At 41.6% G+C, this 17,176-nt stretch overlaps 4 protein-coding genes across 8 annotated transcripts in view; 3 read left to right on the top strand and 1 right to left on the bottom strand.

Annotated features, from left to right (window-relative positions):
• The window catches only part of LOC143431853 (uncharacterized), an 85,551-nt gene extending 82,939 nt beyond the window's left edge, over window positions 1-2,612 (bottom strand). For all 4 annotated transcript variants that reach the window (XM_076908829.1, XM_076908826.1, XM_076908827.1 and 1 more), the window contains exon 1: window positions 2,411-2,612. The gene's annotated coding sequence lies outside the window, so the exon portion shown is untranslated. The remainder of the gene's footprint in view (window positions 1-2,410) is intronic.
• LOC143431826 (facilitated trehalose transporter Tret1-like) overlaps window positions 1-7,680 on the top strand; it is a 352,198-nt gene extending 344,518 nt beyond the window's left edge. The window contains exons 2-6 of one of the 2 annotated variants that reach the window (XM_076908778.1): window positions 5,098-5,209; window positions 5,465-5,644; window positions 6,350-6,546; window positions 6,638-6,944; window positions 7,018-7,680. In XM_076908778.1, coding sequence (XP_076764893.1) covers window positions 5,134-5,209; window positions 5,465-5,644; window positions 6,350-6,546; window positions 6,638-6,944; window positions 7,018-7,643 — 1,386 coding nt within the window. In that variant the 5' untranslated portion in view covers window positions 5,098-5,133 and the 3' untranslated portion in view covers window positions 7,644-7,680. Of the gene's footprint in view, window positions 1-4,886; window positions 5,210-5,464; window positions 5,645-6,349; window positions 6,547-6,637; window positions 6,945-7,017 lie in introns of those variants that run through there. The other variant, XM_076908777.1, reaches the window with a different exon arrangement.
• Window positions 7,681-7,826: 146 nt separating this feature from the next.
• LOC143431753 (odorant receptor 82a-like) lies at window positions 7,827-14,695 on the top strand. Its single transcript, XM_076908696.1, has 6 exons — window positions 7,827-7,904; window positions 8,097-8,400; window positions 8,474-8,780; window positions 13,817-14,077; window positions 14,197-14,560; window positions 14,645-14,695. Exons 1-6 carry the CDS (start codon window positions 7,827-7,829, stop codon window positions 14,693-14,695), a joined length of 1,365 nt encoding a protein of 454 aa, XP_076764811.1.
• A 607-nt stretch (window positions 14,696-15,302) lies between these two features.
• LOC143431752 (putative 3-methyladenine DNA glycosylase) lies at window positions 15,303-17,169 on the top strand. The gene is made up of 5 exons (XM_076908695.1): window positions 15,303-15,395; window positions 15,565-15,706; window positions 15,778-15,987; window positions 16,053-16,262; window positions 16,781-17,169. The coding sequence occupies exons 1-5, from the start codon at window positions 15,303-15,305 to the stop codon at window positions 17,167-17,169; spliced, it is 1,044 nt and encodes a 347-aa protein (XP_076764810.1).
• The last annotated feature ends 7 nt before the right edge of the window (window positions 17,170-17,176 follow it).

The following is a 17,176-nucleotide window of genomic DNA, read 5'->3' as shown; positions in this document are numbered from 1 at the left end:
TCGACCATGAAGCAACGTCTGCGACAAACAAATTACGTCTATGCAAAACCTATTCGTCTCTCGAATTAAAACAGACTCCGTCGTCGAAGACACTACTCGCGTCCCTCGAGTGTCGTCGATATTTTCCAACTTCGATATTAAATTCTCAAGAAGTGTATATATAGCCCACGCATTGAAACGTGTACGGAGAATAAGCTAGTTTAAAAAGTAATAAACAAAGGGCGGCGAGAGGGGGTGGGCGGCTCGAAATTGCATTTAAAGACAAACGAAATTGCCGGGCGAACTCGAATAGCCCGGGCGGGGCTGTTCAGATTCGCGGGCTCGATTAAAAGAGAGGAAAATGAACGAAAAGACGAGGAGTGCTCGCGTTACGAATGCCTCGAGCGGAACGAAAGGAGGACTATTCAATTTGCCGCGATCATGCAAAGGCTGAGGGGGGAAAAAACGCGATGGCGGCTGGCTATTGGCTAATTAAACATCCCAGGCTACCGAACTACCCGTTTTTTGTACCGCGATTGAACAGCGTCTGCAGAATTACGCGTAAAGGGACCAAATGGACTTGTTTTATTCGACGACGCGATGCACGGGGGTTCGAAATGCGGCAGACAATCGTCGCAGCTACGAGGAGCACAATATCTGGAATAGAACAAGTCGAGCGAGCCAATTCAGCTGCGAACTTTCTTTGAAGTCTATCGTCCCAAGAATTAAAGTGCCACCCATTCAGCAACTGACTCGATTCACCGATCTATAACTCTAGTACGAAGTTCGTCGCTTCGGGAATTGGGGGTCAAGCGCCTCCAATTGTATCGAGGCCTGCGATTCTAAGCTAATTTTTCTGCGACCACCTCGAGGCAGAGAAATCCATGGATATCGTCGATGACGAACGAAGAGTCGATTGTTAATATCGAGCGAGCCACGCGATAAATGGCACCGCAGTAGTTGACAGCGAAATAGGTCGGCCAATGGGGTTAACTGACTTTTTCTGGCAACGGATCGAACGAGAAGATTAGACAACATCATGGAACGTGATTAAATTTGCAAGTGGACAGAGATTCCTTAGAAAGCAAGGTCCAGTTAAAAGGACATTGATTAAAATTAACTTCCTACAAATACGTCGCCCAAAGGAAAGACGCTGTAGGAGAATTCCTTCTTAACTCCATTCATGGCTGTTTTAACACATTTTTTAAGAAAGTTGTACGCATCAACACTTTTATATTAAATCCAGAAGTTTGATACTTTAGCCTTAATCTGCAGTCTGAAAAAAATGAAATAAAATAACGCGAATCTGTAGCGAAGTTTCTGCACCGCTTCCTTACACTTAATACTTTCTGAATAACAGGAACCTTGAGGCGAGTTTTACGAAGACATTTACCTCGTCGAGAGATCTACCGTTAATGTAAATTTAAGTGCCCCGATGTTACTCTTTCTCTAATTACTCTTCTAAAGTAACGAACCCTTCCTCGACTCGTTGTCAATAATGCAAAGCTCGCGATACTTGTGTCCAACTTTCCGCGCCATCGTCCAACAAAATCGGATGCTTCTTCGATGCAGCAACAAATGTAACTGGTCTAAGAAACTGTTCCATCGATCTTCCCCAGGGCGAGCAAGTAACTTCCTAAATAACGTTGACTTTCAATTTACATTTCCAATAATTCAATCCCGCGAACAGTTGCGCAGCTACCTGCGCCCGCAACGTATGTCACGTACACAGCCGAACACGTGTTACATGAGCCAGGATCGTATAAAGGCTCGCAGGGGGACGGATTTGAGAGACGGCAGGCGAAACTGGAATGCCGCCAGCTTTCCATGTTCGATGATTTCGCATTAAACTTTCAACGTGCCCCCCGCGACGGTGGCCACCGCGAGGAGCGAACTATTTAGCGAAGCGACGACGAAGAACCGCCGTTTCTATCCGAGGGTGCGCGTCCATCGTTGCATTATGGAGAAGACGGTAACGCGGAAGTTGTTCTATAAAAGCCGTTCGAGTCCATAAAGGAGTAGCAACTGCGTCAACTCTCGAGGAACTGAGGAACGCTCTATGGAAGCCGTTGTTGCCCCCACATGGACGGCCACTGCCGCCAAACTTTTTCCTACGAACGTTTCGATGCCTCGTAATTGGGGGTTGAACGAGTTTCGAGAAACTCTCGAACGCGATTCACTTTTTTACAGGCTCTGGAATGTGTCTAACCGTAGACGAACCATTTCCCCTTAGACGCTCTGTATCTCTCTCTCTCTCTCTCTCTCTCTCTCTCTCTTTCTCTGTCAACCAATTCGTATTTGCTCAACGCGTCGCGATACGCGTTGCATATTTACCGCAGCGATAAGGGACATTGAAATAGTCGCGATTATATTTAGCATCGCGTATCAGTTTGGAACGAGGAAAGAAAGAGCCGCTGATAACGTTACTCACATGTCCTCGATGGGTCGTTGTAACGTGCGCAGCACGCCTAATCCTCGTCGGAACGGCGACAAAAACGGCACACACTCGCAGCACTGATTCGAGCACACCAAACCAGTTCACACCAGCCGAATAATCGCACGAAACATCAGCAACTACTCCGGAGGATCCCATCCAGGAGGCGAGGAGAGTAGCATAGAGTCACTTGGCCTTCATCGCGGCGTGCCGTTTCGGTTCATCCTTTCCTCCTCTGCCTGGAGAACGGTTCACCACGCATAATACTACCGCCGTTCTGATCGAGCATCGACGTGGAGCGTCCTTCCTCTTGTCCGTCTAGGATAAAACGCGCGCAGTTCGATCCTCCGCGAATGCCCTCATCGTTTCCCGCGTTCCGACACAGGGGACACGGTTCACGCGTGAATTAGCGTGCGGACTCGCCCCTTCGCGGGCGTCCACCGCGATTAAAACGGTAGTCCGTGGAAAAATCGCGGTACGAGGCTGGTCCGCCGCGAGGTGGCCACGAAACGAGGTTAATGGTACTCGAGATGCACCCCACAGGCTGTCTGTCGCACACGTCGTACCCGATCAGCTGCGAATTGCTCGCAGATTCGTCGTTGCCCACGGAAAATGGCACGGAATCATGGCGAGACACCAGCGATCGTCGGTTCCTCGTAAACACCAGGGACACGACACTTACAGTAACCCACTTTCCAACGGCATCGTCCTCCGCGATATCCTCGAGCCTCTGGTTACGTCCGGTTTCGAAACAGAATCCACGCACGCAGCGAATTCGCTGCGCTGCCGCTCGAGAACGACCAGCTGACAGCGACTCCGGATCGCGACGAGCAAAACAGCCCTCGCCTTGCTCCGAATTCTATGGGGTCATCTTATCCGTTTACCTTCCCAGGCGTTGTTTTCGATCGTCCATCGGCGAGACGGGCGACAGCTCCGTGCGCATCGCGAACGATCCACCGCGTTGCGGGACACGGGAAACGGCGGACGTGCGACGAGAATGATGCACACATCGAATAACCTCGCGCAGCCAAAATGGTGGACGACACTCCCGTGTTCCGCTTTAACTCGGTCGCCCGCCGCGTCCTTCTCCTCGTCCCACCGCTGGTGATCGTCGAACGCGGCACGGTTCACCGAATTCGCACCAGCAACACGGGTTCCCCTACGAAATTCCACTGTCAGCAGGCAGAACGACGAGATACGATCGAGCAGAACGACACTGGAACCGCCTTCTGGTGCACAACACAACACAGCACCTCCGTACGCGTAAAGTGGACCACCCGGCTGGTGCGGTCCCGCATCCGTTCCCACGGTTCTACGTCCGCTCGAGGGTAGTCCGTTAGAAGGTAGGGAACGGCTTTAAGGGTCTGAGAAGGGCCTTGGCCCGGTCACCTGATCGTGGCATGGAAAAAAGCTCCACGAAAGACGGCAGCGTCGACAGGCTCCTCGGTGAGGGCATTCCAGCGCAGGCAGGGTGGACCGAAACGAACGCAACGTCATCTGGCGACTAAGCTGTTGACCCGACGACCGCCATGGCCGCGCAACCAACCCTCGCGTCAATAACAATCGAAATGCACGCGACGCGTGACCAGCTGCACCGTTCGCACCGCGACAGAGCAGCCTCCTCATTCTCCAGTTCGCCGCTCCTTCTCATATCGAAGATTATTGATACCAGCCCCGCTCGTTCGAGACCGTTTCCGTTTCGTGCAAACTCGCGGCTACCTACGCTTTCGATTAACCGCGCACCAAACTATAGGGGCGGCTGCGCGATTCGAACTGAGCGCAGCTTCGCATGGGAGCCGCGACCCGACGACGGAAATGCCCGAGACCACGCGAGAACGGCTTCCTGTACCGTCTCGTCGAGCGTCGCGACATCTGCCAGCGGTTCTTCGCAACTTTTGCCAAACCATCCCTCATTTTAAGGGATGAATGCGGTCGTATGGTAATGCAGCGACCTACTAACAAGAAAATTCGCATCAAACAAATGTACAACGCGATTTAACGAATTTTTGCTCTGGACTGAATGTATCTTACCTCTTGTCTTCGTGAACGTGGATCTGGAATGCTCGTAGAGCTCGACACTGACCGTTCTTTCCATTCTGAAAAGCAGAGAATGTATATTATTAGCACTATCGTGGACTTAGTTAGAATCTGTCACGAATTTGCCACGGAACGAGATTGCACACGAAATAATCGCATTATAATTAAAGTAATGCCCTCGACTCGTCTACTACCACCACGACGGGTCTCCACCTTAACACGTCAATCTTCCAGGCGAAGTGTAATAAATTTCGACCCAACTCTCGCTAGTCTTCATTAGCTATTTGTGACGTGGTTTCGCGATAACGGTGCAAAACAGTGTCAATCACGGCTAAGGGAATATTTATCAAGCCCGATGTTTTTCAGACATCTCGCACTGCAATCTGACTATAACCTGGAAGGAATAGCCGATGATAAGAAAAATCAGACGATGGAAACCGCCGAGATAATGACTTTTTACCCACCGCGTTCGAAAGACAAACACACGCGACATACATGGTGATCAAACTCTTACACGTGGGCCATAAATACATCACGATCGCGAATCTTATCGGAATGCAAATCATCCGATCTCGACGGATGTCTTCGCGCTAGAAGTTTCGCGAATTACATGAGTCAGTTGGGAAAACTTCATCCGATCAGACGAGGCAGGCATCGCATCTCGTTCAACCCTGAGGATCCAGATGTCTACGGAGAATCTGAAGAAGGACGAAGATGAAAGGATTAAAATCTGGCCCCAGTGGCTAGCCACCTGCACGCGTGAGTACAATTGCCATTTTAATGCCACTTTCGATACGAGCATTGTTGCACACCCTGTGCATTCGCGAGAGTTCAAGTGCACGGTCTGTATAGTTAAACGTGAAACTTGATCAAGACGCTCTAATATAATCTCTGGCGCAGCAGAATGCGCCGTAGCCAGTATATCAAGCCGCCTCTAGAGCTATGTCTATGAATGGGCTAATGAAATTACTCTCGCGTCCGTTAACACAACTGTTTCATGGCCGTTTGTGACAGTCAGCTTAGCTGTTATCGGAAGTGGTCTCGCGAATGGTTGGGCATCGCCGTACTTGGCTCAACTCACGTCAACGGAAGCGAGCGTGCCTTTGAGACTGACAGACACCGAGGCGTCCTGGGTGGCGTCCCTTTTAAATTTCGGTCGGCTCGTCGGGGCTTTGCTCAGCGCACTGTGTCAAGGTAAAGTTGTTTCTTTGTCATCGAGACCTCACCTCGTCATGTCCATTCATTTTGCATCCCCTCTGAAACAAACCACACACGCACATACTGTTTCGCGTTTGAAAGTGATTTGTTTGAACAAAAGTATCGTCCAGCTTGATTATACAAAAAGCAGCGTTCGTTCGCGTCGATTTAATTGCAACGCGGTCGCATATCATCGTTACGCTACATTACCACAAATCTGCTTAAAACATCCGCACGTGGTGGCGAAGCGCATAGCGCGCGCTCGATGCAGAGGAGGCACATAACCGGAGCCAGTGAATAATTAAGCGGTATCTCCGTTCGGTGCGTAATGCGCAGGAAAGTGCTCTGCCCGTTTCGATGACTACCGCTGGTAGCGAACCCCAGGTCGCAGAATGCTTTTAATCCGAAACTGCCTCGTCCGCAAAGCGAAAAAAAGGTTAAAAATGCTCGACTCGATTCGTCTGTACGTAATCGTGGAATTTGTTTAACTGACCCGAACGATCCTCTCTTACAGCGCACGATGCAGCCACGAGCATGCCAGAGAGACAATGACGATCGACAATTGTCGATCGAGAATCGAATAAGAACAAGCCAGCCACGACTCGCCTCGAGAGAACTTGTTAGAACGATCATTGGTCCTGAGTTGTGGTGATCTTGTTCTCAGGTAAATGTGACTTTAACATGTGACAACGTCATCTTCAGACTGGATTGGACGAAAGAGGGTGCTTCTGCTCGGTGGGCTGCCGTTGGTGATCAGTTGGGTGTGCTGCATTTGCGCCACGTCGGTCACGTGGCTTTACACCTCTAGATTCAGCTCTGGAATCGGATCTGGAATGATCTGGTGTTCGTTGTCTCTGTACCTAAGCGAGATCGCTGATCCGAGAATTCGTGGCTCGCTGGTAAATTTTTAGTTAACTCACACTCGTAGACCCTGCGGAAGAATGCGAAATTCGATCCTGCAAAAAGTCGTACATGTGGTCACGTCCTCAGATATCCATGAACGTGAACGCGTCTTCCATTGGTATGTTCTTGGGCAATGTAATGGGTCCTTATCTGTCCATCGAGATGTTCGGCTACGTGAGCCTCGTCCCGAATATCCTCTTCATGATCCTCTTCAGTTGGATACCCGAATCGCCCTACCACCACCTCCTGCACGGGGATATTGAGAAGGCAGAGGCGTCCTTGAGGTGGTTCAGGCGGAAGCCTGACGTTAAAGCAGAGATGCAGGACCTCCAGGAATTCATCGAGGGCGCTGAAACTAACATTTTCCTAAAACTGAAGGAGTTTCTCATGCCAAGTACTCACGAGTCCCATTCTAAACCGTCTCGCGAGAATTAAGACCATCGATTTGTCCTTTTACTCTATTCCAGGTAATTTCAAGAAACCCCTGGTCGTGATTGGCGTCTACGCGTTCTCCTACGTCAGTGGATACAGCGCCATGAACTCTTACTCGGAGATTATTCTAACTAAAGGTAAAATTAGCGTGCAACCCAGCCTGGTGGTGATGGTACTTGGAGTTTCGATGATCGTCGCTGGTTCTACTGCAGTTTATCTCATTGATAAGATCGGTAGGAAGTGTCTGTTAATAATATCTGCGACAGGGACGTCGATGTCCTTAGCACTGTTGGGACTGCATTTCCATCTTCTTTCGCTCGAGTACGACCCCATAAGTCTCACGTGGCTACCCATTATCGCTTTACTGATGTTCAATCTGTCCACCTGCTCAGGATTGCAGCCAATCCCAAGCACACTTCTAGGCGAAATGTTCACTGCAAATATGAAAAACATAGCGTCGCTGTTTGTGAGCTCCACCAACGCGTTATTGTCTTTCGCCAGCGCTAAGTCTTATCAGCCTTTCTTAGACTTGGTCGGTGATAAATTTGTCTACTGGACTTACAGCGTAGGCGTACTGTTTTGCGTGCCATACGTCTATTTTCTGATCCCAGAAACGGCTGGCAAGAGCCTCTTAGAAATTCAACACTCTATAAAAAAGTAATATCACTTTAGAGTCTTTCAACTTCTCAACAGTTTTAGTCTTAAAAGTAAGTTTGTCAATAGCAACAGTGCCACTCGAAGGTTCGTTCATTCTTGGCCAATTTTTACTTTCCTTCACGCGATACTTGTTACGTTAATTACTAATTGTACCACACGATATTGTTATCAATTGTATCTTTTGTACATGAACGTCGTGAAACTTGGTTTTATCGAAGAACAAGAAATAAAGACCACAGACTCTTTCATACTGCCTCGATTCGATGTATGTTGGGTTCATAAAAATTTCAATGTTACCCCATCAATTTGCATTTTTCTCCCTGTACTTAGATCATTATTCGTCAAGCTATAAATCAAAAAACGGATGAAATATAGAGGACTGTACGCGGTACGATGACATTAATATTGCAGGTTGTTCCTGTCAAAGGGGTAACGCGAATAAAACCTCGTGTTTTAGTATCTAGTCTATAATACGGTTATAAAGAATTCACTGGCGGGAGTGACTTCATTTACAGACACGCATCCGGTTTTGTCGCGAGCAGAGAGAGAGATGCACAAGTCGTCGATCGATTATTACATACTACCGAATAAGATTTTCTGTAGCGTGGCTGGGATGTGGCCTATCGACGAGGAAAGTTCGACGTGCAGCAAAGCATTCGCGTACTCCCGCCTGATATTCGGATTGACAGCGATTAATAGCGTGTCCGTACCGGAAATAATGGCGATAGCGTCGAATTGGGGCGACATCAGAGTCCTAGCCGGTAAGTTCGAGCAGAATTCCTTTGAGTTTCGCGTTTTTATCAACGAAACCAGTTAATTTTCGTCCCTGACCAGGAGTGGGATGCGTTCTGACTACTTTGGGACAGTTGTTGTTCAAAATCGTTTATCTGATAGCGAGAAGGGAGGAAACGTACAAGCTTTATAACGAGATACGTAGCCTGTGGGACTCGTCGGATGATCCTAAAGAAAGGCAGTCCTACGAGGAGCTCGCATATAAAGCGCGAATCTGTACGATTGTTTTTTATATATCCTGCATGTGCAATGTAATCAGCTTCTCAATTGCTGCGGCTATCGATTATTTCAGAATTGACTATAATGCTAGCAACGCTCTCGCGAATCGACATTTGCCTTTCGATGTCTGGTAAAACTCGTATTTATCTACTTAAACACATTTTCCCACGGATTGTCCGATTATTTAACCCTTTAGTTACCGCAAAAGCAACCGCAGTAGCCTTCAATTAACGCCAGTACACGGTTTTTTCGTTTACACGTACTCTGTGGCTGAATTTTTTGCGTAGACGATGCTGTGATGCGCAATTTTGTCGCATTGGTCGCAAATTACAATAAAAATACTAAAATATACAATAAATTGCAGAAAAACTATTGAAATATACATCTCGAAAGCAATTTTGTCGCAGTAAGGGCACTATGATGTTACTTGCACCCTGTGACATCATTTTTCATAGCTATTTGTGTTATATGTGAGTTATTATGAATTTTTTTAAGCAGTGATACAGGATTACTGCGTTTTTGTACTAATTAAAACCGTCAGAACTCAATAGATGTTTAATATATTGAGTATTGACAGATATTTTAGTTGTTCCTAGCCAACAATTACATATAAAATTGTTTAAATTGTCATGAAAATAATATATAATATGATGATGTACAATAAAAGTTTAAAAACTCTTTTTCTATTAAAATTGCAGAATATGTAGTACTTATTATTAATAAATAACATAAATATATAATGTCACACGGTGCAATTAACACCACAGTGCACTTACAGTGACAAAGTTGCTTTCAAAATGTATATTTCAATATTTTCACTATAATTCATTGTATATTTTAGTATTTTTATTGTAATTTATTGTATATTTTAGTAATTTCATTGTACTTTCTTCTATATTTCAGTAGTTTCATTCTAATTTATTGAATATATCAGTAGTTTTATTAGAATTTATTCTATAACTTCAATTGTAGAGGTAAGAGAGAGAAAGATATATAAAAAGGCTATGAGAAAGAGTGAGACAGATGTTACCCACCTGCTCGAGAACACGTATCGCCATCTCTGCGAAAAGTGCTCAAACTGTTCGCTCAGCGATATCGACAGCGAAGTGAACAAGGCAAAAACTGGCGCCATCTGTTGGAGAAACGCTGAAACTTCTCAAGAAGTAGTTTCTATTCTATCCACAGAGATGGCGCCAGTAGTTCTTGAGTAGTTCACTTCACTGTCGATACTGCTGAGCGAACAGTTTGAGCACTTTTCACAGAGATGGCGCCACGGGTTCTGCAATAGAGATGGTATTATCTGTCTCACTCTTTCTTATAGTTTTTTGTATATATCTTTCTCTCTCTTACCTTTACAGCGAGAAATATACAAGAAATTACATTAAAACTAGCAAAATATACAAGAAATTACATTAAAATTAGTAAAATATACAAGAAATTACATTAAAACTAGTAAAATATGCAAGAAATTACATTAATACTAGTAAAATATACAAGAAATTACATTGAAATCTTATAATAAAATATATATGAAAAAATGACACTAAAATTATATATCTTATTTATATTATATCATATAAATAATACTTCTCTCTTGTGATAGTTTAATTTTGCTTCGAAAGAAAGAGATTTATGCAATAATGTCGTTCTTATGACAAGAATTCAAGTATTTCAGTATATAATGTAGTATAATATTCACAATTAACATTGTATAGATAATAAAATAATGTGTAGAGTGGAATATTACATATATTATATGTGTTTTGCATGAAGATGTATGTATAAAACTAATTGATATGATTAAGTATTACTTGTATATAAATGGTACGTATATTTTCAATTACAATTATATTCTTCTATGTCATTTTTATATTCAAATGTGTATAATACATGTGTGTGCGCGTTTCTGTTCTGTGTGTACTCCTTTTCAGCTCTGAAGATCAAGTAGAATCTACTTCGTGTTATTCACTGATGTTACTGAAACATTTTATGAATACATATTTTATTTATTGCAACATTTTATTGGTACATATTCTATTTACAACATTTTATTATTGTTACATATATTTTTATTATAACATTTTATTGATACAGTTACTATACCCCTTAACAGTGGCAATACTTCTTACACTTCTCACACCTGTTGCACTTCTTACCCACTTGTTAAATGGACGAAAACACTTCACTTTATTTCACACACTCGACTTTAATTCTTCGCTATGATGGTCTTCTCTATGATGTATCTTCGCTATGATGGTCTTCAATATGATGTGTCTTCGCTATGATGTATTTTTTCACTTCACTTCACTCTTCACTGAACTGCACTGCACTGCACTGCACTGCACTCCACTCTTCACTGCACTGCACTCCACTCTTCACTGCACTGCACTCCACTCTTCACTGTCACTTCACTTTTCACTGCACTCCACTTTCATTTCACTTCTCTTCTTCGCTATGATATATTTTCACTTCACTTCACTTCATTGCAATGCACTGCACTGCATTTCTCTTCATGATGTATCTTCGTTATGTTGATCTTCGTTATGATGGTCTTCGCTATGATGTATCCCTCGACGAAATCTTCTTTCTTGATCTGAAGAATCTTCACTGTTATTCCTAGCTGAAAGGAAGAAATTTCATTATTAGTAGAGCTGGGGAATCGCAAGCGCCAGGGTATCGCAAGGTATGGGTCGCCAAAGGGTCGCAAAAATCAGAGGCTGGGGATCACAGCCATGGCCAGGGTACAGGGTATGGGGTATGGGCTGGGCCAGGGTATAAAATTGGGTTACTTCCGTCTAATCAAGGGATTTCGACAGAACGAAATCAACCCGTCATAGACGCATTTCCAAAAAGAGACGAGGGGAATCGTCTAATTTCATCCTCGAAATTTTTCTCTTATATACCTTCTGGTGTCAATTTTTCTTGCGAGAAAGATCAATTGTTTTAGCCACCTGGCGATCGCGAGATTAATTATATTAACTAGTATAATAGCTGCTATTGTGTGCGCATACTATTATATGCTATTATACTATTATTTACGCTACACGCTGGACCCCTGCAGCGCTGTATACACTCGAGTTAGGTTAAAAGATAATGAATACTAATTAGATTCTTTCATTTCGATACAGAATGTCTTCATTATTCATATTAAATGAAGCGTGTATCTATTATTTACGAAATCATAAATTAGCATACCAGGTGCATAGTATAACTCTTTCAATAAGTTGCATGTCTATCTAAATTACATTTCAGATCGAAAATTAATTACCAGAATAAAAACAGTATGTTATTAATAAAATATTTTAATTTCTATCAATAAAATATTGCACTTTTCATTAATAAAATATTCTAATACGAAAGAGAACACAGTTCTTATTATAATAAAATGAAACGAAAGGCTAAGTTAAGTCTATTATATTTCAGTAATGTAATTTATTGTATATTTCAATAGTTTTATTGTAATTTGTTGTATATTTTAGCAATTTTATTGTAATTTATTGTATGCTTCCCGCTTAGGGGTTAGAGAGAGAGAGAAAGGTATATAAAAAAGCTATGAGAAAGAGTGAGACAGATAGTGTCGACCTTTGGCGCCATCTTATGAAAAGCGCTCAAACTGATTGGTCATTATTATCCTCAAAGATGGCGCCAGGGGTTCTACAATGGAAATAAAATCATCTGTCTCACTCTTTCTTATAGCTTTCTTACATACCTTTCTCTCTCTTACGCTAAGCGTCAAGCATACGAGAAATTAGAATAAAATTACTGAAATATGCAATAAATTGCAATAAAATTATGAAAATATATTTCATTAATAGCATACTATTCTTATTCTGTTAACCAGACATGCAACTTATTGAAAGAGAAATACTATGCACTCGATACGTTAATTTATGATTTCGTACATAATAAATACTCGTTTTATTTAATATGTATAATGAAGACATTGTGTATCGAAATGAAAGAATCTGATTAGTATTCATTATCTTTTAACCTAACTCGGGTGGATGCAGCTACGCTGCAGGGGTCCAGCGTATAGCGCAAATAATAGTATAGTAGCGTATAATAGTATGCGCATACAATAGCAGCTATTATACTAGTTAATGTAATTAATCTCGCGATCGCCAGGTGGCTAAAACAATTGATCTTTCTCGCAAGAAAAATTGACACCTGATTGCATATAAGGAAAAAAATTCGAGGGTGAAATTAGACGATTCTGCTCGTCTCTTCTTGGATATGCGTCTATGACAGGTTGAATCACCTGCTTAGACGAATGTTACCCAATTTTTGTACCCTGCCCTGCCCCTCACCGTGGCTGTGTCCCCCAGCCTACCCTTGCAACCCTTTGGCGACCCTACCCTGGCGCTTGCGAAATCCCTGCTTGGCTCATAATTAATCTGGCGACACAATGAAATTTTTTCCTTTCAGCTAGGGACAACAATGAAGATTCTACAGGTGAAGAAAGAAGAATTCATCGAGGGATACATCATAGCGAAGATCAACATAAGGAAGATACATCATAGCGAAGAAGTGAAGTGCAGTGCTTGAAGTTGAAGAGAAAGTGTTTTCATGCATTTAACAAGTGAGTAAGAAGCACAACAAGTGTTATGAGAAGTGTTGTAAGAAGTATTGCCAGTATTAAGGAGTGTAATATGTATATCAATAAAATATTGTAATAAAAATATATATATAACAATAAAATATTGTAATAAAATATGTACCAATAAAATTTTCCTATACCTTACATATTAATTGCATAAAGGAATATTATTTATATGATGTCAATATATAATATATATAATTTTAGTGTCATTTCTCATATATTTTATTATAAGGTTTCAATGTAATTTCTTGTATATTTTACTAGTTTTATTGTAGTTTCTTGTACATTTCAGTAATGTTGTAATTTATTGTATATTTCCCGCTGTAAAGGTAAGAGAGAGAAAGATATATGAGAAAGCTATAAGAAAAAGTGAGACAGATGGTACCAACCTTGGTGCCATCTCTGTGAAAAGTGCTCAAACTGGTCATTTATTACCGCCTCTGCCGTAACTAAAGAATTAAAATAATAGCATAAACATAGGGAAACCAATAATCGTATCATTCTATTCTTTACCGTATGCGAATATATAAAATATTTAACTTTTGCCTACATCCTACAATATCCAGGTACGGAACAGACGTTTCAGCATCTCCTAGTTTCGAGATCGCATTCATTTATCAAGTGATATCAGCCATGATTTGCGCCGCTACGATTTCTGGTCTGGATGCCTCCTTTATGACCACGATTTTGCACGTGTCTGGTCAATTCAAATTGATCAACACATGGATTCGCAACATCGGGACTGAAATAAATTACAAGCCTAATTATCTGCAGAAATTAGAGGCGGATCTGATCAAATGCATTCGTCATCACCAACGCGTGATCAAGTAATTCTCCTCTCCGTTCTCTTTTCGTTATTCCCTCGACTACTTTCTCGCCCTATCCGTTAGAATTTATGTGCAATATCTCTATATACCTTCTCTGTTGCTCTCCTTTTGTTACACAGCGTGGTGAACGACGTGAATAATTTATTAACACCCATTATTTTCATGCAAATTCTGACGAGCGGAATAGAACTTTGTCTGAGCGGGTACGCAGTGCTCGAAAACGAAACAGCAGGCGCCGATCTACTCAAGTTTATATCGTATTTAGTTTCGATGGGGGTGCAGCTCTTGTTGTGGTGTTGGCCAGGCGAGATTCTCGTCCAGGAAAGCCTGGAAATTGGACACATAATCTATATTAATATACCGTGGTACAATTTACCGCCCATTTATCGACGGCAACTTTGCATCATGATCGTTAGAGCGCAACGAAATTGCAGTATCACTGCTTTAACATTCCAAACGTTGTCGATTCACACGTTAACGACCGTAAGTAACTCGTTGCTCCTTTCTGCGACGAGCAACGTGGTATTTGCAGAGTAAACGATGAGAAATATACAAATTTGATTTCAGGTATTCAATACAGCCGCCTCGTACTTTACTCTGTTACGACAAATGCAATAAAAGGAAACTTCAGTGGGACGATGAACGCAATCTACGATCTCGCTCGCATTAAAAACAATTCCCATCGAAGATAGTCGAATATACATTCATAATCGCGTAGTAGCTTCGTTAAATAGCTCGAAGATTAGATTGTAGTTGAGATAAAAGAAGTAAATTTTGATTTTCTGTTATACCTAGCACTGTTCTTCAATCGAACGTAGATGTTGCCCGTACTACTATCCAGTTTAAAACCTCTCAATCGTGGAACGCTAAACAATCGTACGTATTAATGAATTTTCTGTAGCCAAATTTCGTTTACAAGCGATTCATCTTATTATTTACCATACAAGCGGCTTCTTTTTCTCTCGTTCAACGCATCTCGAACCACAAAAGCGATACACAGTTTGAATAAGAATTATTCGAATTGCTTTCTCACGTAGTGGCTCCACTGATAGTTTACATTTGCGTTTTTGCCGGGAGACTTCATTCCATTTGAAATGTTTGTTAGATTTTCGTGTGGTAGTCTAACCTATGCAATTCGATAACAGTTGTATTTCTCGTAGAGAATATTGGTCGACGAATACTTGACAATTTTGTACTGTACCGTTTCGCAACTTGTATTTCATTAATGAAGAGAACGCGATCCACTTCGAAGGCACACTCTGCTGGAAAAAGAAGGAGCGATGACTGTGATACAAACGAAGACACAACAAAATCAAAGGTTTATATATTAAAAAAGTTTTTACAAAATAGACTATTCGGTTTTTGTACTTACTCATTAACTAATAATGTTAAATAAAATGTTACTTCGTTTTTCAATAATGTGAATGTTTTCGCGCGCATCTCTTCTAATTAAATTCTTCATAAATCTAATGAGAAATTGTTATTAGGATGAGCCACGTTCACTGGTCCAGAGTAAAAATCTACAAGAACTAAACGATACAGTAGAGACATTGGAACTGCCATCAGAAAGTATTCAAAATAACAACCAGAAGCAAAAACCTAAACTTAACTTAAAAAGTTTGAGAGACAGTAAGTTTGTTTCAAATAACATCAGCATATAGTATTTGAGGCATATTTTTACCTGATTTATTTATGTATAGGAAACAAAAAGATTGATGAAGTACTCGAACCGAACACACCTCCTCCAAAAAACAAACCCAGAGCAGTGGTGGATCTTAAAATGATGGAAGAGGAATTGAAACAGTTGGAAGATCCACCGTTAACTGCATGGGAGAAAGAAATAAGCTCGAATAGACTACCGTATTCGTTTTTTGATTGTCCCTGCGAAGAATTAGCACAAAATTTATTAGGTAATATTCTTCATTGCTGCAGAGTACTAAAATGTATCTTTAAAACTTCTTTACTACTAATTCAGGAAAGATATTGGTCCGTTGCTTAGAGAATGGAACTGTTCTGAAGGGTAGAATCGTTGAAACAGAAGGGTATCTTGGAATAATTGATAAAGCATCCCATACATATCAGAAGAAAGTCACACCACGTAACATACCCATGTACATGCCACCAGGCACTATATATGTGTACATGACGTACGGAATGTACCATTGTTTCAACATATCTAGCCAAGGTGAGTAGAAAATGAGTACACATTATGGTAAAAGCCCATGTATTGGTACTTCATTAAAAAATATTTAGAATCAGGAGCATACGTACTGATTAAAGCAGTGGAACCTATGCTCGGTCTTGATTATATGGAATTATTAAGAAACATGCAATCGGACCAAAAAAAAAGACAAATGAAAATTGTAAAGAATATTCAAAGCTTTAAAAGATACGAACTTTGTAACAGTCCGACCAAAATTTGTACAGCTTTTGTTATTCAAGAAGAAAGCTTCAATCAGAAAAAAATTTACAATTGTAATGATTTGTGGATAGAGTGTGACCCTTATATAAAATCAACTACTATTGTAGCAGTAAATTCTGATGACAATAGCAAAAAAAACGTGTGGAGATATTATGTGCTAGGAAGTTCTAGTGTTATTGATAGAGATATTAAATCTGAAGAATATGCTTATGATATTTGATAACTTTCAATCCTTTGTATACAGTATTCTCTGATTAAAAAATCACCTGGTAAGATTTTAGGTGAGGGGTGTGCCGTTTTAATAAGAGCAGTTGAACCCTTAGAAGGTACTGAATGTATGACCAGTCAACGAACATGGAAGGGATCATCGAGTGCGCCTAAAAAACTATTGAAGAATTTAAAAACATATGAATTGTGCAATGGTCCATCAAAATTATGTATAGCTTTTCAACTCACTAAAAACCATAGCAAATACTCCTTGTGCTCTTGGAAAGGTTTATGGATCGAAGATGATGAGGTAGAGGACTTGAACGTAGTCAAATGCCGTAGGATAGGAATAGACAATTATGGCGAAGAATGGACGAATAAACCATTACGTTATTATATTTACGGCAATAAAGCCGTGAGCAAACGAAATAAAGAGGCTGAGCTACAATTGAAATTGAATTAAATTATTA

Source organism: Xylocopa sonorina, unplaced genomic scaffold (genome assembly GCF_050948175.1).
Source record: "Xylocopa sonorina isolate GNS202 unplaced genomic scaffold, iyXylSono1_principal scaffold0014, whole genome shotgun sequence".
NCBI classification, from domain to species: Eukaryota; Metazoa; Arthropoda; class Insecta; order Hymenoptera; family Apidae; genus Xylocopa; species Xylocopa sonorina.
This window is presented reverse-complemented; position numbering and strand designations above follow the sequence as displayed.